Below are 22546 nucleotides of genomic sequence, written 5' to 3' on the forward strand. Positions count from 1 at the left end.
ACAGGTTGCCAGATTTATGTTGTTGTTGTTGTTTTTTAATGAATTTAACATAATGGCATCTGTTAAAACTCTCTAATTTTAATCAAATTATATATAAATACAATGATTTTTCAAATTACAAGTGATGGCATACATTAAAAATCATTCACATGGTTACATTTAATACTGCACTAATAATACTGGTTTACGTCGTTAATATTTTAACATTTATTTAAGGAAGATAAATGACATATTAAAATGTTCCATTATAAGTGGTCTAAATGCCAGGACAAGACTCATCTTAGTCTCACAGGATCACCATTATTTATACTGTTCAATACTTCACAGCCAGAATGAACAATACACACACATATTCTTTAGCTCCTTCACCCTAGTCTACTTCCTAGAAATGAATTTCTGTTATTAGTAAAGTTTTCCTGTCTTCTTTTCAAGTGGATATTTTACCTAAAATTCAGCCTCAGGTTTCTGAACAGGAAAACACCTTAGAGACACGTGTACTATAAACTACACTCTGGGAAAGAATAAAAATAATTAATATAGCTCAGCTGTGGCTCCAGATTTTACTCAATATTTGAAAACCATGCAAATTTTCTAATTTTAGGCTTAAAGTTCTTAAACTGACATATTACTACACACACACATACACACACACACACACATTTATAACTTCAAAGGAAGCAATAAAGATTAATATTAACTAATATAAACAATGTTAAAATGTTTTCTGGTTACAAAAAATAGTTTGCTTAAAGAGGAATAATACTCTCAAGCAAACACAGAAACAGTTTTTCAAAGGTACATTTACTAATATCTAGGAGAACCTGAAAACTCCAACCTTGAAACCGGGAGAGAGCAAATGCAGACTGCAACAGGGCTACCACGACTTCAGTATTCATCCCCACATTTCACAGCACACGTTTTAAGTGGTTTTCCTATTTTGAAATTTAATATAAATTTTCCTTGTCTCTTTTCTTTCACAACTAATCCTTTCTCTTCTCTACTTCATGTCTGCTAAAAGCAAAGTCCCTTATACAGACACAAAGATGGAGGACTGGGTAAGAGAGGAACAGTCCTCTATGAAGTTTTTAATCAGAATGTTAAATAATAGTAAGAGTCATGTGGAAGATTCTCAGAATTATTAGCTATTTTTACCTTACACACAATCTAGTCTTTTAAACTAGGATATATATACATATATATATACATATATATATATGTAAATTTTACAATATTTAAATCCAGACAAAAGCAAATTATCATGACTCAAAATAACTGAAGATATAAAGAAAGGTTGTCCTGGTAACCAAATATTGGTGGGGTTCTAAGTGACATCCAAGGCGACTGGGGGAGAGAGAGGGAGGAGATGAAGGCCTGGTGTTCTCGGATCATCTCATTATTGTCTAATGAGGAACTCTGCTCTGGGAACATCATCTCAGCTACTTTCACATCTTTTGTCCTCCTCTCTTCATCTCCCTTTCAGTTCTTAATTAGGCCTTAAAGAGCTCACACTGCCCTTTCAACTGGCTACTGCTCCTGCCTAAACACCGAGCCTGCACAGACAGGTGTTGGCACCAGCATAGCCGACATACAAACCTAATTACACAATACTCCGTCCAGAAGGAGAGAAAATAACTTGGTGGATGGCTATTACTAGAGAACTTCATGTAAATTACTTCAAACATCTTATAATCTTCAACACAAAAATTGTTCAAATACGTCTCCTGAAAACTAGTCTGTAAGGACACTTTCTCCTCTTAATTGTATCTTGCAGTACATTAGCAACACCTAGTAATCCTTTAACTGTCATTTAGAATAGTTAGATTCCAGAGAAAAATAATCACACATCAAGGATTCTTTTATCACCTTTAAATCCTTGAACTAAAACAATTTTCACATTTTATTCTTTAAAGATTTCTGAGGATGTTTTAACAGCAATAAATTATAAGATTTGGAAAAATATATCTACAAGCACACAGAAATTGTAATTAAGGTTACCTAATAAACAATAGCTACATATTAAATTGATTTTTGATGTTGCATTTTGTTTGAGATTAAGTAACAGCCCAGTAGAATTCATTTCACTATCTGATCAAAGGCTGACTTCATATAATCTGACATTGCTTCAAGACTGCCATATTATAAAGACTTAAGTATTTATGAAACATCAAAACTTAAAAATCATTTACATAAAATAGCAAAAGCATTATCTAAAGTCTGTGCATCTGAAGTGTTTTCTACCATTCTTTAGACACACATCTGCACTTAAAATGGTTTATAAAATAAACTGTAACCCCACCTTGATTTCTTTTAGACAAACAATATACTGGAAATTGTAATATGCAATTGCTAGAAAATATTTAAATACATCTGGATCACACACATTAAGGACAGATGGTTGAAACCACCGGCCTCTTTCTGTTACTTAGTAAGAATGTAGTTTTCCAGTAAGAATAACTGCCTTCATTTTTATAACGTGATTTTTCTCCAGGTCAACATACTTAGAACACTCAGATGCAACTGAACTTTCCTGTACAATGCTGAACTTCAGATAACAATAAAACAAAGTCAAACTATCTCAACAATCGCTGCAAACTACATACATCCATTTAACTGACTGCTGCCAATCCTAGGATAGCTCCAGCTTGGGTCTGACTTAGAAGGTAAGTATCCTGAAGTATCCGTCCTTCTAAAGCCTTGCCTGGTAAACTCTGGTCTCTTACCACACTGCTTTCCTGATGTATATTACGAGCAGCTTTGTTTTATATTCAATCCCTGTCCAAACAACAAATGTCAGTCTACTATTACAACTATAATGTTGACTCTGATATACAGCTTTCACATTGAGGTCACAAGTTATAAACAAACATGTATATACTAGATAGACGTTGACTGTAACTACATCAGCTTGAACTGTCTCTGAGCACACTCACTTGTACAATAAAGACAAAGTCTCAGTTTCACTTTCTTTTTTCTCCCCAAATCACCACAATGATCAATATTTCTGCCACTAAGGAGGTGATTTGGGAAATGTGTGCTTTGGAGAAGCCAGGCTTGCTCTCTGGTGATCTTGTCAACTTACCGGGACTTTCCTGAGGTCTTCACTGCTTGTTGGATTCACATGAAAACTAAGTAATAAAGCATAAAATAAAGGTTAAATGTGGCACAGTCTGTACAGTAAGAAACAAAACCAGAAACATTTTAGGCCACACTGCAACATGTCTGTCTAAAGTCCTAGCTTAGGTAAGTGAGATTCAATTAAAAATGTAGAAAGCAAAACAGTATTTACTTAACATCCTTAAAGCATTTGCAGGTTTAAACCATCAAAGAAAATCCTCCAGTTATCAGAATCAAAGAATCATCAATCTTAAATACATAGTTTCTAAATATCTTTAAGCATAGTGACTTTACCAGCAAGTTTCTTCATAAAAAGAGTTCTTATAATATATTCCTCATCTTATATAGACATACCCTCAACCCTTTTGATATGTTACTGTGGAAAGCTAAGGAAATTTAGGTTTGGAAAGATTATAAAATAAAAGAACTCAGGCACCCGTTGTTTAAAATGTCAAACTGTCAAACTGTATTGGAAAAATTAACTTTCAAACCTTACCTTGTCAATGAGAATGAGTCCACAGTGGCAGAAACTATTTCTGTCATTAATGTGATTCTAAGTATCTAGCTCCCAAAACTTAGAAACAGACCAAAACAAAAGAGATCTTGTTCATTTGGAGACATCACAGCAGAATGCCACAGCCACTTTCTCCTTTGAAATATGCCCATTAGGAAGGAGACTGCAACCACCCCAGAGAAGCTCAACTTCAAAGCCATCTGACGAGTAAATATTTCATCAGTGCTCTTCCACTTTAAATTGTACCCAGCATCTAAGACACTTATCTCCAGAACAGCTACAAAGCAATTAATGTCCTAGGAGTCTTTTTATTCCACATACACATATTAAAAAGAAGACTTAACTATAAGACATATTTTCCATTATCTGCATACTACATTTAAAAAAAAAACAGATTCCTCTGAAGACTTAAGGAATTCGCTTTTAAAACCTTGACTGTGTGACAGAAAGTGTGGACACTGGAAATCTTGTCTGGAACACATCCCTAATTATAGGTCATGTTCCACATGGCAAACCCTAAAAGGCATGATGCTTGCAGGACCACAGCAAGAAAATTTCCTATGTAGCCATGGTACACTTGTTATGGTACATGGTACACTCAGGTTTGCACATCCAGATCATAAGAACTGGGTGTGGACCTTTCCCTGGAAGAGAGCCTGTGGAAGCATTTTAACATTGCAGTGAGGCTGAGTGACCAGGCAGACAACCATAAGACATGGACTGAGCCCCTGCAGTGTACCACTGACAGGCTTTCGTGGCTGCTACATTTCCCCATCCCTGTATGTCACCATCTGCATGGTGTTCTGCAAGGACCTTTAATAGTGTCATAGAATCATGCACGCCTCAAAACCCTGACAAGAAATGAAACAATAAGAACAAACCTACAGTGCTGTACTGTGGTAGCAACTACTGATAAGTAGTTTCTTGCTTTCTCCAGTTCTCAATCTAAGCTAGTGGAATGAAGGGGCCAGTGAGAGTAGTGTCTCCTTGCTCCATGACCTTATACATGCTTCCTGATAAGCAGAACACTGCACTATACCCATATCCACTGGTGGACAGTCCCATGGGTATCATTGCTTACACTCAGGGGTACCAGAGAAAGGGTCAAGGGCTCTGGAGCTGTGGCTTTACCCCTGAACCTGCTGCTTTGTGACCTTGAACAAGTTACTTTGACTGTATCTTGGTTCCTTCACCTGTAAAACCATGATGGTAAAAGTGTCTCTCAAACAAGACTGCTATGAAGAGAACATGAATGGACTAACTCAGAAAACAAAGAGCAGAAAGAACACGCTCCGTGCATGATTTCATGAATGTCTCAAACTCTTTCTCAAAATTAACTGTTATTTTCCTGCCAATTAAGAGGGCAATGTTGTACCATATTCTATCTTCCATAACTTCATTTTAAAAATAAGGGAAAGTAGGCAACGGGTATGAGTCCTTCCACTGCTGACTGGTGGAATCTGGCTCCGAGATCTGTCCTAGCTGGGATACCAGCCCTATGCCTTTGTGAGTGCTGACTAGACTGCCAAAGCCTCACACAGGCATTTTGGATTAAATGGCCAATTTCACTTCATCATGGGATAAAGCCTCATTCACAGGATGGAGGGGTAGGGTATCCTAAAATTCTTAGAGCAAGTGTGGGAAAGTCATGTTCTCTCCTTGAAGAAGGCCTGTTTTGTGGGAAAAGCAGGACTGACAGAGAGGCTTGGCTGTCTAGAAGAGGGCTCTGTGGAGACTTGGGGAGAGCAATGTGTGCTAGACAGTGCCATCACTACAGGACCTTGGAGCACAAACTGCAGGGGTAAGATGCTCCTGAAGGGTTCTAAGGCCAAACTCAAGGACCTCAGACCTTATCCATGAAGCAGTAAGTGCATGTTTCCCAACAATATTAGTCTCCTCTCAATAAGATAGCAATTATCCACATTTGAGGCTCTGCTCTACTCTGTTCTACTCCAAGAATAAAAGACCATGACTGTATCTAGTCAATGGTCTGTCTCAGGCAGAAATCAGTGAACTGAGAAATAACAGAAGCATGGGCATTATATTATCAAAAGGATTTTTAAGGAACACATTTAGATCACAGATTTTTATCAAAAATCACAAACCAATATGCAGTGTTGAGTAATTTTTGCTCAGGAAGCTAAAATGAAACTCAAGGACCCGAGAAAGGGCTGAAAATACTGTAAGGGCTAAAAGGGCGAGGTACTCAGGGCAGCAGCCCAGTCCTACCTCTGTACCTGAGCATGTACATGGGTGTGAGCTTGTCTGTGAGCTGAGGTCCCCATTCTACACCATGTGCTGAGAAGGCTCCCACATTGGTATTGTCTGAAATCCAAAGGCTGAGCCCTCCATTGTGGTCTGCTTTGTATACACACACTGACGTGTCAAACACATGACCAACTCAGTCATTCATGGCTGCCTTTTTTTTTTAATCTGTCCTTACATGGGAGAAAAAAGAGTTAACTGAACTGGATTGAATTAGTGTGATGCAAAATAAAATGTCTCTATTTATTGAAGTGTGGCACCAATTTGTGATATCTGTTTCTTTGGACTGGTGTCCTCATGTCAGACAAGATATTGAATAATACAGTTTGACTGCTCAACTGAGCTGCTGACAAGTTAAGGATTTCAATCAGGTAGAAAATAAACCTGGATATGTTCATGATGAAGAGGAAGTCTATATGAACTAAACTCCAGAATTGAAGTTTAATTTTAGAAAAAGACTTGAGGAAGTCTGAAGGAGCCACAGGATCCTAAAGTACTTTTTAAACAGATAAAGTATTTTAACTCATATTAAGCATATGAGTTAATAACATATTTTAAATGGATAAAATGTTTTAAGGTTAACATAATCAAGTTTTCAGGTAAAAGCATCAATTTTTTATCTGCAAATTCATTTTAAAATTCTGAAAAATGATCTTTTAGAGTAAGTTAGAGTAAGGAGTAAATAAATAATTGAGTAGAAACTGAAGTCTGTGTTATACTAGCCTTCCACACATAGGCACTAAAAATAAACCTGTCCATATGAAGTAAAGGACAGTTGTTACAGTGGTGATTTAGGCTTCTGGTGGTACTCAAAATGTTTCCTTCTTAAAGCAAACACATTCTTTAAAGCAGGAAGCCCTAAGAAAGGGGAAGAACTATTCAGAATGTTAAAGCATGAAGCACTTGTAAAGACAACAGAACACCTGAGAACAAAGGTCTATTATAAGCAGATACAACTATGTAACCTCCAGGCTTCAGGATGGGAAACCTTCCAAGCAAGAGGCTATCACTTGCATGGACCACTCTTTCCAAAGCTTAGGGAGCATCTCATACTTCCTACTCTCTTTCTAAACACCATCACTGCTCAAATGACAAAGTCTACTTTGTCCTACAGCTTTCTGCATTTTACATTTAATATGTGAATCCAAATTATTGACAACTCCACAGATGTGACACCTGGCAGGAAGAGGAGAGCAGTTTCTTTAGACACTGGTCAGTATCTTACTATGTGAATGAAGCAAGTGTAACTCTAAACTACCAAAGGAGAACTTCTAACAGCAATTACTTTCCAAGGTCAGCATCCTATTGATCCTGTCCTTTAAGTGAAGGGAAAAAACTCTAGGGACCCAAGCTTCCCTCAGTGGCAAGGGTGGGTGGGAAGAGGTACTACAAGAAGCCGTCATGCATCATTAAATCTTTAACATGTATAAGAATATGAGAGAAGCATGCTTCACAGTATTGGACTGGTATATCCTGGAGAGCAGAATACGGACACCAGCCCTCACAGCAAAAGGAAATTATTCTTCCACACTCTGTAATCCCCACACTCCCAACATTGCTTCTTTGATGACAAACTTCTTTTACCAGGGCAATTGCCTCACTTTCCAATCTCTCCTTCGATTTCACCAATGGCAACTCTTTCTTTTTGAGACTTTTTTTTTCTGTTCAGCATGCCAGCCTGTTTCCACCCACACTCCCAATGCCCCTTTCATTGCCACCTTCCTCTTTCTGTCCTTTTGTGGGAAATGCCAGCTACTTCCTAGGAATGTGGCCAGACCTCTCTTTACTCTGCCTCGATGGCTTCACATTTCCTGCTACTTTAGCTGCTGCCACATTATGGATGAATGACTGAAATCTTTTTCTCTACAAACACAACTTCTTTATCCTCTAGAATACTGGGCTTACAAATGTCTTGCTATAGATTCAGAACAAGAACCCTACCTGCACCTCAAGGTTAATGTGCCTAAACTATCTACCTCTTTGCCTTTTTCATCAACTGTCTCCTGGGCACCCAAAGTGAAACAGTGTTTAGCTGGCAAGTCCCATAAATCCATCCTCCTTGGGACTCTCAGCCTAGATCACATCTCCTTGCTGCTCACGTGTGCTACCTTTCTGATCATAGGAATATAATCACACCTCTGTTCACCCCATCTTACCAAATCTAGCCAAGGCTCTGTTGGCAATGGTGGTATCTCAGATGCAAGTCTAACTTCATGACTTAGCTGTCAGAACCTCTGGCTTGGATATTCTGCTTGAATAATGATAAATTCTTTAGCCAAAGTTTCAATCCCACCACATTTTATTCAGCTATCTTTCCAGTACTCAGTGCCCAAGTACAAGCCACCTAACTATTCAAAATTTCATATTTTTAACTTTCAAAAAATTAACATTAGAAGAACAATAAAAGAAATTAGCATGACTGTTTTATACAGCAAACTGAAGCTCAACAGCTGCCTTTTCTGAATCTGGTCTCACCCCAGGGCTTCCCATGCCTCTTTGCTGGAAGCCACTTGAAGGAATCATATCTCATTAACCTTTCCAGCCTTACCTCTGCCACGGTGTCTAAGGCATGGTAGGAACATAAAATGTGGATGCTGAATGACTTTTTAACAATTTGTAAGAGCCAGGATGGTTGGCTGAGTAAATCAATGGTAAGACAATACAATGTCCGCCAACAAGACAGCAAGTCCCCAAGGTACAAAGAAAACCCTTTTCCTAAATAACAAAAGTTACTTATGTTCATATCTGCGAGGATACTAGTAGACTGTTTTCAGTTCTTTTTAAGATGGGAAGATATATTCCGGCATTTACAGCTATGTCCTGGTTGGCTTTTGTCAACACAAGCTAGAGTCATCTGATAACAGAAAACCTCTACTGAGAAAATGCTGAATAAGACTGTCCTGTAAGCAAGCCTGTGGGGCATCTTCTCGATGAATGCGCATCTTGGAGGCCTGCTCACTGTAGGTGGTGCTGCCTTCTGGGCAGGTGGTCCTGGGGTGTATAAGAAAGCAGGCTGAGTAAGCCACAGGGAGCAAGTCAGTAAGCAGCATCCTTTCCATGGCTTCATTTCCTGCCTTCAGGTTCCTACCCTGAGTTCTTGCCCAGCCTTCCCCTTCTGGGGAACTATGAGCTCTTTGCTAATAAACCCTTTCCTCTCCAAAATGCTTTTGGTTATGGTCTCTATCACAGAAAAAAAAAGGTAAACCAAGACAAACTGTTAATGAAAGTTTAAATAAGTTCCAAATTAATGGACTTTCAATAAAATTAACTGGTTGGCTTACGAGCACACAACCTGCCACCACTTTACTATCTGACCACACTACAAACCAACAGAAGAACCCCCGGTAAATTCTAAAGAGCTACTCCTGTGCTTCTTATTTCATGCTCCTGAATGGTTTCACACTAAAGGAGTTCTTAAAAATTGTTAATGATCCTCTTCCCAAAGCTCAAAAACAATTTTTAATTGAAGTAGTCAACGAGATTCTTTAGTAAGCACATTTTAATTATAATTATGTCTGTTACACAGGCAAATAAACCTGAGGAGACAAGATGAAACAGTATTTTTATTTCTTTCTTTTTAGGAAAAAAGCAAGCAATATCGGACTAAGTCAAATTAATGACAGAACAGCACCAGGAACTACATGCTCTCTCCTGGGACTGGGCACACCCAACCCTCCAGTGACAAAACAGAACTAAAGCAGAAGTGTCTGTGGGGAGTAACAGCAATCTGCTTATTAATATTCTCATGAGGTATCTTTTAGGAGATCTCAGAGGCAAGACAATTAAAAACCGTGGTCAGTAACACCAAAGGTCATGGACAGCAAATCTAGACCAGCAGCGTTTCTATAATGAATACTAGCTGCTGCTGCAGGAAGGCCTAGAGCATGAGGACTTGTAGATATCTGCCAAAGAAAGGCAGGCTTCGAAAACTTAATAGTCAATCAAATTTATTAACCATTTTCTCCTGCTGAAGAAAGCACTTGGAATTATTTTATGTCTTTAAAATGTCTGTACAACAGTTCACTGATTCCTACATAAGCCCGTGGAGGCCAAACCCCACTCCTTTAAAGCTAAGCCTCTCAAACGTTTTTTCTCTTAAGTACCCTTAATACACGAGAAGAATAAATCCAGCAACACACTCACAACTTCGCTGACATGTCAAGATGAACTTGAAAATTTCAGGCATTTTACTTCATAATTCTATCATGCCTCGCTTGATGTAAGACAATTTTTCTGTCACTGAGGAAACTGTATTGCTTATTTCTGTGCTCTGAGGAGACCTTGGCCTGCCACTGCTAGTGCCACATATCCACTAGTAGTGGTGGCTGTGGGAGGGAAAGTAGTCCCTTTAGTTCAGAAGCAAAACAGAATTAGGATGGAGTGAGGAAAGCAAGGTACCAACACCGCTCACCGGACTGGTACACTATCTCCACCTGCCTATGAAGTCAAGGGCAGTCCAGCCTCCCTAAGCTTCCTGACACTCTGGGGAAGTTTGAAGAAAATCTGAACTCCTGAGGAGGAGCAGGAGGAAGTATCTGCCATCCTCTAAACCAGATTAACAAGGCCACACCACTCTTGGCTAAGACACGACAAGTCATATCTGAAGAAAGGCTGTGGTACCCCCTGGTTTCCAGGAAGGCTTCAGGTGTCAAGAACAACATGCAGGGAAGGTGTTTGACCATAAGCACTCAAGGCTGCAGCCATCTCTGCAAAGCCCTCAAGAAGGGCTGTCATTAGCAGTGAATCCTCAGAGCCCCTTCCTTGATGACAAAGCACAGCTGTGGGAGCAACAGAGTTCTACATGCCAAGCTCCCAGGCCGTGAAGCCCAGCCCTTAAAGCATGCACAGTGACCAAGTTTGCATCAGCAAGTTTGTAGAACTCCATGTCTGCCAGAAAAGAATACAAGGTTTTGCATGAAAAAACACTCTTTGCCCCTACAGACATACGAATAATCTCACTAGAAATTATACATTATTCTATCCCACTCAGATTTTCCTAAATGTTTCTTCATTCAGAAAATGGTTAAAACACTCGTTCCCACCAGTTCAAAGACTACAGCTATAACCAATGCTGACATCTAAAGTTTCTTATGCTACAGTAACTTTCCCACAGCTTGGCTCCTCTAAGTTTTATAAGGAAAACTATACTACACCACACAATGTTGCTTTTTTTGGGAGTGGGGGTTGCTTTTTCCAGAATCTAACACTGCACTTGAAATGTGGCCTCACTGGAACTTTGGAGTTTCTGTGTTTCTTCCTACTCAGGTCCAGGTGGCAAACTCCTGAGTTTTCCTAAATAGGATCTGGGTACCTCCTCCTGTGCTGAAGAATCCCCGCTCTCTAGAGAACTGGGTGCTAAAGTCAAACCCTGACATGCCAAATTCCCAGTAAGCCAGGCCCATGCCACCACCACCTCCAATCGCTGACAGTTTTAGACACACTGGGTCCCTGAGAGTCCTTTAAAGCATTTACCCTTCACCAGATCCCTTCCCCCATCTCTTTTCATACATCTATCCATTGAGGCTGTTCATTCCCCCTTTCCATCATCCCCAGACTGACTAACTGCTCATTTACACTTCTGCACTTGTTATTTTCACACAGGGTCTTGCTATGCAGACTCAACTGGCCTTGAACTCACGATCCTCCTGTTTCTATCTCCTGAACACTGGGATAAGACATGCACAGCACAGCCTCATCTCACCTGTGATTTTATTTCCAATAACACTTCCCAACTGTCCCATGCATTAGGACAATTCCACACTTTGAATCTACCTGCCGACAGCCTTACAGACAGACTTCGCCTCATGTAGCCTTTGTCTCTCAGTAGCAGTCTCCTGTATGAGAGAGAACCATCATAGCCAAGTAAGAGCAACAATCTTCCTTCATCCAGTGTGAAAACAAGCACCTTTCTTTTGGAACTCTGGTAGTCTAAATGAGCAGGCCCAAGAAAATAACCTTTTAAGATCCTACTGATTCCTATAAAATGACCACAATATAAGCATATTTAACATTCAGATTCTCATTTTATATGTTTTCTGTTTGATGAGAAATGCTTATTATTTCTAAAAGCACAACAATAACAAAACATAAAAAATATAACCACCACTACACTAGTCAGATGAAGGAGTTTTGAGTCCTGAAACTCTATGAGCAGTGTAAGGGGACACACTGGAGCTTCCACGGATTTTCTAAAGCAGGGCTCTTCTCAAAAGCAACTCTGAAATGTTGCAAGTTCTCAATAAATGTCTTTTATCCTTCTCATTATGACAGCTGGAGCTGCCTTCTTTAATAAACTCTAGTATTTCTTTCAAGTAGAGCTTATACTCTACTTGGAGTATCTCCATCTAATATAGTTAGCACAATCATTCAGTGTTCTGTAGATGCTGTGTAGTGAGATCATAGCCAGAGTGACCATCTCTAGTTATGTGTCCAGCACTGCCCTCCACACTTCCTGTGCCCTGTTAGTCTCTTCCCCATCCAGTTACCCTATTTCACAGTGAAAGGCTAACACACAAGGCCCTGCAGCTTTTTACCAAATATGTAAATAAACCCAAACCTGACTTACAATTCTGAACTGGTACCTATCCCATATTCCCTTCAAAGTGTTCTATTTTCATAGTGCATTGTGAAATCCTTTGCAGAAGAATCAAATATAACCCTGAATCAAAATGTAAATCACATTCAGTGTGATTTTCATTTTTCATAGCTTTAGACAATTCATTTCTTTGAAGATAAAGAAAGATATGAAAAACCATATTTCTTATGTCTCTGATAAACAAAATACATGACTGTCTGGACACTCTCCTCCTATACCAAGCTCCCTAACAAAGTGTCCATGGTGCTGAAAGCTGAGCTGCTGCACCGATTAAGTGGAGCACTGGTAGCCTGCAGTAGCAAACCTGCTTCCTCAGGAACCTACCCGGCAGCAAATGACAGACATGAAACACAGCTCCTGACTCTAGCTGGAGAAGAAATGGTGAGATTGCTCAGTTTTTAATAAAGAACTAATAATTTAATAGTATAAAAACCACTATTTAGAAACTATTCCTTTGAAATCTATCAAATAACTTTTTTTTCCTGTTTGCTTTACTCATTTAGTTGTTTTTGAGACAGGGCCTCATTATGTGGCAAAGGATGGCCTTGAACTCATGATCTTGGTGCCTCAGCATCTTGAGTGCTGGAATTACAGGTGTGTACCACCACACATAGCTCTCTAAATACTTTCTATATGGTCTTCATTACTGTGTACTAAAATGGATATGTCTATCAACTAATTTCCCAACTTATAAAGTCCATGTTCAGTGGTCAAGATCAAGGCCAAAGACATTTGCCTTGAAGAAACCTTTCCCTAATTTTCAGTACACTGAACTGCTCCTTTCTCTACCTTTCCATGGCAAATTTCCTGTACTTCTATAGGGCATGCTCTATTCTCTATTTGTAACAGGTCATTTCTTCCATGACCCTCCCAATTATCTTAGCCATGTAAATAATGCCCTCAAACCTCCACTCCTTGCCTTAGTGAAGTTTTACACAAGCCTGTGAAACCACACAGAAAATCTGGGGACATAAACTTTAAGAAAACCAAGCATGTTCAAGCATCAGCTATTTAAATGGTATTAGCTCCTTCATCAGAATAATTTCCAAATGTAAAATAAGTATATAAAGCACATTAAAACATCATTCAACATCTAATAAAAATTTAGCTATTTATTCATAATTATTTAATAACATTATACTCAAATTAATCCAAAGAGGAATAATTCATCTTTAAACAGTAAGTTCAAAGACATCTATGTCATATGCTCAGATCCTAATATTTCAATGGAGTAAGTGAATATGGTAACAATTTTTGGTCTATTTTATACATCACCATTAGATATTTAGATAATCTGGCTACAGTAGTTACTACCACAAATACATAATACATAAATACATTGCCTGCATTTCAAAAAGGAAAGTGTTATCATCAATAAAATGAAAGCAGTATCAGGTGATGCAGTCACAGAGCCCAGCTGGAAATGTCCCAGGCACAGAAAACAGAAGCCTACAGAGGAGGTGTGCACAAAAATAAATGAGGGCTATAGGTGTAAGAAGCAAGGTTATTCCCACAGTGAAAGACTCATGGGAGATTAAGAAGGGCAAGATTTGGAAAAGCCAGGACCACTGGAGAGAAATGTGTATAATCATTATAACGATAAGATGAAAACACTTTAAATGCACAAATCTTTAAAGTTACTGAAATTTGCATTCTTGTGTTCAAAGAAGCCAAAGATTATTCAAGTGTTGGAAAACAAACTTGCAAGAGCTGTTAAATGTTTTCATACTAGCTTGCTAGTTTTAATTCAAAACACACAGTCCCTATTCTTGAAAAAGACAAAGAAACACCACCTTGTGATAAAAAAAAAAAAACTAAAACTAAAACCTCAAACCTCTCCATCAAGATTAACACCCTAAGTCTGATTCAGAAACCATATACCTTACATTCTTCTATGAAACAAAACAGTTTCAAAAATGCTCTATCTTGTCAAATTTAAGACACACCATGGCCTGGAGAGTCAATTCAGATGGTAAAGTACTTGCCACCCAAGCATGAGGACCTGAGTTCTGATCTCCAGCACACTCATAACAGAGGGGCACCGTCCCAGAATATGCACCTGTAACCCCAGCACTAGGAAGGCAGAGACGGGATCACTAGGGGTTGCTGGCAAGCTAGTATAGCCAAATTGGCAAGCTCTAGGTTCAGTGAAAGACCCTGACGCACGCACGCGCACACACACACACACACACACACACACACACACACGCACGCACGCACGCACGCACGCACGCACGTGCGTACACACACACACACACACACACACACACACACACACAAGACATCATGGTCTTTGGCTTCTACACTTGAGATTCATCCTTACATGGGTTCCTTTTCTCCTCTTACCAATCCTTTGCCATTGTCTCACTCAAAGGCAGGAGAATGCTCGGAAGTGTTTCTCAGAAGGCACTCCCTTCCTCTCCACCCAAAGCACCACAATGTTCACAGCGTCCTAACTGACTAGTCATCCTCAGCCTTAGTCATCCCCTTCCCATTATTTCCCCACAGGCACTCCATGTTAGCTCTGGACTAAGACATTAATTCTATCCTATCACATCCCACCTTAAAATGCTCTAGAAGCCTAAGCACATTCAATTTATGCAGGGAGACATAGCAGGAAGCCAAGAGCTCATCTCAACCACAAGCACAAAGCAGAGAAAACGAAGTGGGAATAAAGCAAGGCCTAAAGCTTTTCAAATCCCACCCCTGGTTACATACTTCCTCCAATAAGCCCTCACCTCCTAACTTCTCCAAACAATGTCACCAATTAAAGACCAAGTATTCAAGTATCTTGGCTAATGGGATATATTCTCATTTAAACCACCATACTCTCTCATGTGGAAAATACTGAAAAGAAATAATAAAAATATCATTTTATTATCAGAGTTGAAATTCAGAAACATATTCATCTTGATGGCCTACAGGAGCCATCCTGAGACAGGTCATGTAACATCAGAAACTCATTAGATTTTAACCTTTGCAGGCACATTCTAGCTTTTGACATTGAGACATGATGTCATCTATAAAGGTTGTGCTCAAGAACCACATAGTTAAAACTCACTCAGCCTAAATGACCTGTGGCCACTAGTTGAGACACACCTACCAAATACAACATGTTTGTAATAAAATGCTTACCTGGGAGTTTTCTGAATTAAATCTACAGACACCAATATCAAAGTTACATGGAAATAACCAGGTCAACTGGAAACAGCGTCTCTCAAACATGAAGGTGCAAGAGAGCTGAGTGAAGGAACCCAGGCCAGAATGTCAAAACCAACTGTCCCCACTGTGGTCTCCTCTCTCGCCAAAAGCCTGACTGTTTTAAAGTCATCAGAGGAGCAAGATAATCTAGAATAGGCAGTTTTAGACAAGAGGACACAAGTGAAAAACACACTCAACCAATGATGTTTAAAACAATTAAGAAACATACAATGTATGTCCTTCTGACAGACTTTCCTCTAACTATACAGTTCAGTGCCCACCATTAAAAAAGATCATCCACCTCCATCTAGGAAGCTCTTCTGCTTCTTGATTTTACAAAGAAGTAATTCTCTCAAATATTATCTTCAACCAAAAAGCTTATGTATTGATTTATGAAAATTAGCATGCTGGGGTCATTGGAATGTAATCTTAATACTTTCCTGTTGGAAAGCTCCAGAGGATGTACAGGCTCTTGCTTGCATTTGGTCATATCATAACGACCTGCTCTCTTTAACTATTGGACTCACCACGTGTTATCCTGTGTCCAGTGCCTAAGAGCTCGTTAATTACCTAAACTATATCTCCATAGGTCTTGTTAATTACCCGTCTCCTGTCTCGGAGGACCTTGTTAATAACTTGTACAGTCTCTCTAAAGAGGTCCTAACAACACATTAAAATTAAAGATGCTTTTCTTTTAGCACCTGTCAAGTGCTGTAAATTGAGAAATTTTCACATCAGTTTATTAGCCTACAGTAGTTTTCATGGGGGTTCGTAGTGTGTTTGCTTCCTTTTCTCTCACACATAATCTCTCTGTATCTTAATCTCTCATCTTAAAAAAATAAAGAAGGAAAACTTAGCAAAGTTTGTCCTTTTTGTTACAGATTTTCTTTTGTTTTAAATTTTAAAGACCATAAATATCAATTTGCATTAAAGAGTTAGGAAAAGGATGGCATGGATGGTATCTGCAAATTAACCCAATGGGAGATGCGCCAATTAATGAGACCCATTATAATGAGTATTAGGATGACAAAGGGTAAAAAAGTTTCAAGTCATCTCTGGGGAGTCACACATAAGTTCCAGTCAGTGCTGTGGGAACTAATCACACCCTTGCCTCTCACTCCCAGTCACTATTACATGGGAAACCCTGCAAATCCCTGGCCACTAATGGATTAAGAGCTCTCTCTCAAAAAAAAAAAAATCATCCAAAGTTGACATTCTCAGTCTCATCAACGAGACTGCAAGTTTTCAGACTCAGAAACGACAGACAGACTAATAGGCAAGCCATCTTCATACAAGTACGAACAAAGAGTAAAACCTTACACACAGTAACGTTTACAATGCTAAGGACTGCTTTAAATTCTCTCTCTCTCTCTCTCTCTCTCTCTCTCTCTCTCTCTCTCTCTCTCTCTCTCTCTCTCTCACACACACACACACACACACACACATACACACACACACACACAAAATGTCCATAGAAGACATTGGAAAGGAAGATGTAACAACTATGAATAAGATATTTTCTTTAGGATCACTTGTTTATTTTTTCAAGTAAAAAAAATGTAACCTTACAATAATAGTCCATTTTTATAGGCATGTTACAGCTTCCTGATAATGGCTACATGCAACAGTTTATAGTAATTCTTGGTCTGTGGAAGTTAGACACATTTAAACATATATTCTGGGTTTCTAATTTTTTGTAGTTCCTAAGAATGATGTGACACAATCACAAACAGGAAATGACCAGTTAAGGGGTTAAGTAAAGAAGAGAGTAAGGAATGGAGAACTACCCGATCACAAAAGGAAAAGGTATACTGTCAATTAAAATGGCAAAACATTAGTGATAAATATGTCTTCATCTTAGATACTATTTCTATACTTTCCTAAAAAATATTTGGTTTGAGCTCACTGGCAAGGAAGGACATGGGAACGCTAGGAAGGCTCTTTGATGACCAAATACAAGTAAAATACACCACCTAATAAAATGAAAAATCCCAGAAATAAATATAAAGCTCACTACCAAGTTATCGTACAGCAACTGAGCAAGCACTACTGGTACTCAGGGTTGCACCAAAGCAAAGAAGGAAGGAGACATGGTTTCTGTGCCAGTCACAGACGGACCTACGTTTCCAAGACAAACACAAAATGCCTTGCATTATAATTGCTCTCTGACTTCATTAGCTCTTCACATGAAGCAGATTTTTATTATTTGCATTTTTAAAAGCTCAAAGTACCATCCTGGTAGCATAGGTCCATAACCACGGCTACTCTGGAAGCTGAGGCAGGAATGTCATAACTGCAAGGTCAGCCCAGCCTGAAGGAAGCGTAAGGCCACCCTGAGTAACTTAATGAGACCCTGTCTCAAAGTAAAAAGTAAAAAGGAGGTCAGTAGTGGAGTACTGGCCTAGGATATAAGAGACAAAAGTGGGTTTGGTTGTTTGTTTGTATGCTTGTTTGTTCATTAAAGTAAGACAGGAAGTAACTTTCTCCACGTAGTTAAAGAATTCCCAAAACTAGATAGAGGTCTGACATTTTTCAGACCTCCTTAGGAAAACACACATCATGAGGTATACACATCATCTCCTCAATTGACTAAGTATGCTTTTGAGTCACTGATCACAACTTCACAACTGATGCCCGGTTTCATCTGTATCCTGACAAACAGTTCTCCCCATGTCTCCCCTTGTCTTCAATGCTCACTACAGCTCAGGTGCCTCTTACCTATTTCAACACATGGAATCTCCTCTTTGTCTGTGGATCTGTTTTAGCCAACCTGTGTTCTCTGCTGTTCTCCATCTCAGGTAGGGTCCATTCAAATCTGAGTTTATCAGCTCAACTCCTGACTCCCAGCTGTCAAAACTAAATATGTATGACTAGAGGGATACAATTTAGACCAGACTGGTCATCAGTGGGAAGTTTTTAAAACACTGATTTTCCTCCAAGGCATACTGATGAAAAGATTCATACTTCACATGAAAGGAGGTCCAGCAAACTATAGTTTTAAAAACAAAATGAAACAGGAGCCAATGCTGATAAGCACTAGCCCAGGTGAGAGGAGGCTAGGGTTGGGGGTAGTTTACAAGACTGGCATGACACTCAAGAGAACATCCTAAGACCCAGACACAAGCACCTGTTGGCAATTCCAACTTCTCTATCTGAATAAATCCAAAGGAGAGGAAACACCAGGATTCTACTTAGAAGATCATGAGTTCTTAGCATTGCAGAAAGAAGGGTTTGTGACACTCCTTCCTGCCCGAGTCCAAGAAAGGAATGCATATGGCTGACAGCATTCTTGGGGTAGAGGTAGAGAAGTCTTGTAAGGAAATGAACTTCCTAAGATAAGTAGGGAGGTTCAGCAAAAAGAAAAGTCAAGTAGGAAGAAAAGGCTACAGTATGATAAATCTTAACATTTACAAAGTATTTGGAGTTGCTGTTTGGATCCACACTTCTTAAGCATTTCTGACCTGAGTTTTCTTAAACAGAACAGAAAGCATTTTGACCCACTGCTCACTTAGATATATAATGGTAAATGTGACTCCATGAGAACATCTTAGCGACTTAATTCTGGGAGCATCTGACTTTCAAAGTCCAAGTGGTTGTTTCAGGTCTCCTGCCCTTCTGGGATCCAGGCTGATCTCCACTCAGCTAGTATGGATGTCAACATACTATTTCTGGAAAAGGTCAAAGAATAAAGTCCAGTGTGATAGTGCATACCTGTAATTCCAACAATGAAGAGGTGCTTGAGGCCAGCATGGACTGCATAGTGAAAGCATGGAGGTTAAAAAAAAAAAAAAAAAGGCCAAAGGATAAATATTGGTTCTGCAGGTCATACGTTTCTGACACATATTATTCAACTCATTCATTCTTGCACCAAACATCCACACAAAGATGAAGATGGTTGTAATCCAACAAAATGTCATTTACAGAAACAGTCAACAAGGCAGAGGTGATCACAAGGCCTCTTTGGTCAGTTCCTAGTCTAGGTGAGGAATCGACAATGGGGGCAAGCAGAAAACTGCAGAGAGGGAAGCTGATGTGCTATGCAACTCTCATACCACCTCTGTACAGAGTCAGAACAATTACATGCTCGACCGTAGAAAACACAACAAACTGTGGCTATGGAAGCACTCAGGTTCAATCTCAATGCTTGGAAGGTTGAAGAAAGAGGAGCTCAAATCCAGCCCATCCTGTAATACACAGTGAGACTAGGTCTGAAAAACAACATTGATTGGGTGAACATATCTGCCCATTTCCACTCTTCTGATCATTTATAATCTAAATAATTTAAATTATTTATAATTTAAAAAACAATTATGTAAACAACCTTTAAAAAATCCTAACTCTGAAGGGATATCTGCTTTTGTAAAAATGATGTTTTTGCTGATACAAAAAGCACTGCTTTACAATTAAGAAGACATAACACAAATTCGTATTTAAATCTGTTGATACAAAAATTTATCAATACTTTCCTCGGAGTTTTGCCAATAAAAGGCAAGAGGAACAATTCTGAAGCACAAACAATACCATCTGACATTTTTCTAAAAGTGACACGAATTCTAACTATAATTTCATGCTCATGAGCAGTGGAAGATTGACCGATTCTAAGTGCTAGATGGCATCTAGAATCTCAGTGGAAAATGAACTGGTGCCTTTCACCTACACTATGCTATATACTAAACCAACTCCATTTTCCTCTGGGCATATAGCTAAACCCAATTTCTTAACAGTGTGCTGTATGGATGGGACCTGACTAAACTCTGGACAAAGGGCCATATGCAGACTCATGACTCCAGTCCTAGCTCATGACAACATACTATGACGGATGATCCCCACCTCTCACTGTGTGCCTCACTGATGCTTGAAGGGAAAAAACAATGGTGGCATTACAAGAAGGAAGAAGCCTAGCTCCAGAGAAACTTTGTAGGGGCTGAGAGACCCCATGGAGCACTTATTTATTCCATTCTCCTAAGAATGTCCTACAGAAAGTCATTGAGATCTGGAGTTACTGCAGTTGATAACCTAGCCTACCTACCATATATACACTAGAAATGTCTGCTCATGTCATAAATCTTAAATATTAGTGTAAATCTCAGCTTCTTAAATTAATGCTGTGGACTTAACCCAGGACCTCGTACACACCAGGCAAATGCTCTTACCAATGAAAAGCTACATCTTTGCTCATTTATTTAAACTTTTCAATTATGAAATAAAATTTCATTGAGTTGCCCAGGATGCCTCAACCTCCCTAGTGCTAGGCTACCAGGTGTTTGTTGACACACCTGCTTACTCTCTTAGATTTTAAATAGTGTTTATGTAAAATATGTATATATCAACCTTCTTGGATCCATTTTCAGTCTATTAGAAAGATCTCCACAGCTCACTCTGCACTGGAAGCAGGAGACAGTCAGAATGAAAAGAACATTTCTAGTACCTGTTTTGCTCTATGTTCAAAATCTCTACTGTGGACTGGAGATTAAGGTAAAAAAGATGAATGAAATGCAGGCCCTGCCCTTCAATTACTCATGACAGTGGAAGGAAAAGTGACTAAGCTACTCCTTCAGAAGGTTAGACTGTATCAGAAAACTCTGAGCTCTGGAAGCCACTATTTCCTTCTAGCAGTGTGGTTAAGGCTTCAAAGAACCAGAGGAAGTCACTAGGAAGAACACTGAAAGAGTGAAAATCAGGGAGGAACCTTGCACTATGCTGAATCAGATCAGCATGCAGCCTGACTAATTTCCTCATCAGATTTCCACAAGGCTATAGGAACAATTTCAAGACACAAAATGAAGTGGAGTTTGTGGTTTCCAATGTGGTTTTTCCTCAGGCAGATGTAACATACACAAAAACTAAAAACTTTAACTTCTAAATATTATGTTCTTAGTTACTGAGATGGAAGGACATAAAGAAAATTCTCTAGGTCTAGTCACATGCTTAATCACTTAGAGGACATTGATATAGTTCCAATGCTCCTGCAATCCTAGGCATGTCAGTTCACACACCAGTTTTATGACAATTCATTGTGCTTTCAATTGACTCAGTAATCTCAAAATTATGGGTCACAAAAGTCCAGGAGATCTCTAAGTAAGTCTTACTTAACATACTGTCTTCAAAAGCCCTGGTCTGGATGTTGTTTGATCCAGCTGAGGGATGATACTGGAGGAGAGGAATTCTAGACACTATGCCGGCAATATCCTCTCAAATTCCACCCACGCTAAAACTGCTGGCTGGGACCTCGGAACTGCAGCCTTTTTATTCAGTCCATTTCTATCCAACTGTTTGCACTTTAACTGGAGCCACCCATGAACTACAAATGTTTTAATTTACCAGAAAGACGGCTTGTGACACAGAAAAACAAACTTCCAGGAATGTAATTTTGTCCTCATACCTATAGCCTCATAAACACAAAGAAAAATGTCTTAATTTAAAGAAAGAAAAAAATCTACTCTTATATAGTTGCAATCACAGAATGTATAATACAGCCCTAATTTTGATAAAAGTACTGTTAATATTAAAGTAGAGCAATAGGAAGCTGAAATCTACTGAAGACCATCTTCCCTATTAAAGTCCATGGCAGCCCAAGGCATGAAAGACTTGAGGATACTTACTTTTTTCATATGATAGCATAATTTTTAAATATTATTTTCCAACTAGGTCCCCTTTTCTTGCTTTTCACTGACTCTAAAATTACCTGGATTAGCCAATCTCTAAATTATTTTGAACAATTGTATTCAATAATCCCTTCAAAAATTAAAAATGTTCAGAAAGTGGGTAGGGCATACTCCTATTTACGCCTGTATTTAGGATTTGATGAAAAATGAAGGAGACTACACTAATATCAGCACGTTAGAGCAGGACATCCA

The 22546-nt window shown here is 39.0% G+C and overlaps 1 protein-coding gene and 1 long non-coding RNA gene across 4 annotated transcripts in view; one reads left to right on the forward strand and one right to left on the reverse strand.

Moving 5' to 3' along the window:
* Window positions 1-22546, reverse strand: part of Rab11fip2 (RAB11 family interacting protein 2) — a 38124-nt gene that overhangs the window by 6884 nt on the left and 8694 nt on the right. The window contains exons 4-5 of one of the 3 annotated variants that reach the window (XM_015997198.3): window positions 19401-19442; window positions 3080-3125 (exon numbers count right to left, since the gene is read on the reverse strand). The exons of 1 other annotated variant lie outside the window; for it this stretch is intronic. In XM_015997198.3, coding sequence (XP_015852684.1) covers window positions 3080-3125; window positions 19401-19442 — 88 coding nt within the window. The remainder of the gene's footprint in view (window positions 1-3079; window positions 3126-19400; window positions 19443-22546) is intronic. One more of the 3 variants, XM_006978463.4, reaches the window with a different exon arrangement.
* Window positions 1316-14289, forward strand: LOC121824720 (uncharacterized). Its single transcript, XR_006066680.2, has 3 exons — window positions 1316-1735; window positions 2489-2660; window positions 9475-14289. It is a non-coding gene; the product is annotated as an uncharacterized LOC121824720 (long non-coding RNA).

This window comes from Peromyscus maniculatus, chromosome 1, assembly GCF_049852395.1.
Source record: "Peromyscus maniculatus bairdii isolate BWxNUB_F1_BW_parent chromosome 1, HU_Pman_BW_mat_3.1, whole genome shotgun sequence".
Taxonomy (NCBI): domain Eukaryota; kingdom Metazoa; phylum Chordata; class Mammalia; order Rodentia; family Cricetidae; genus Peromyscus; species Peromyscus maniculatus.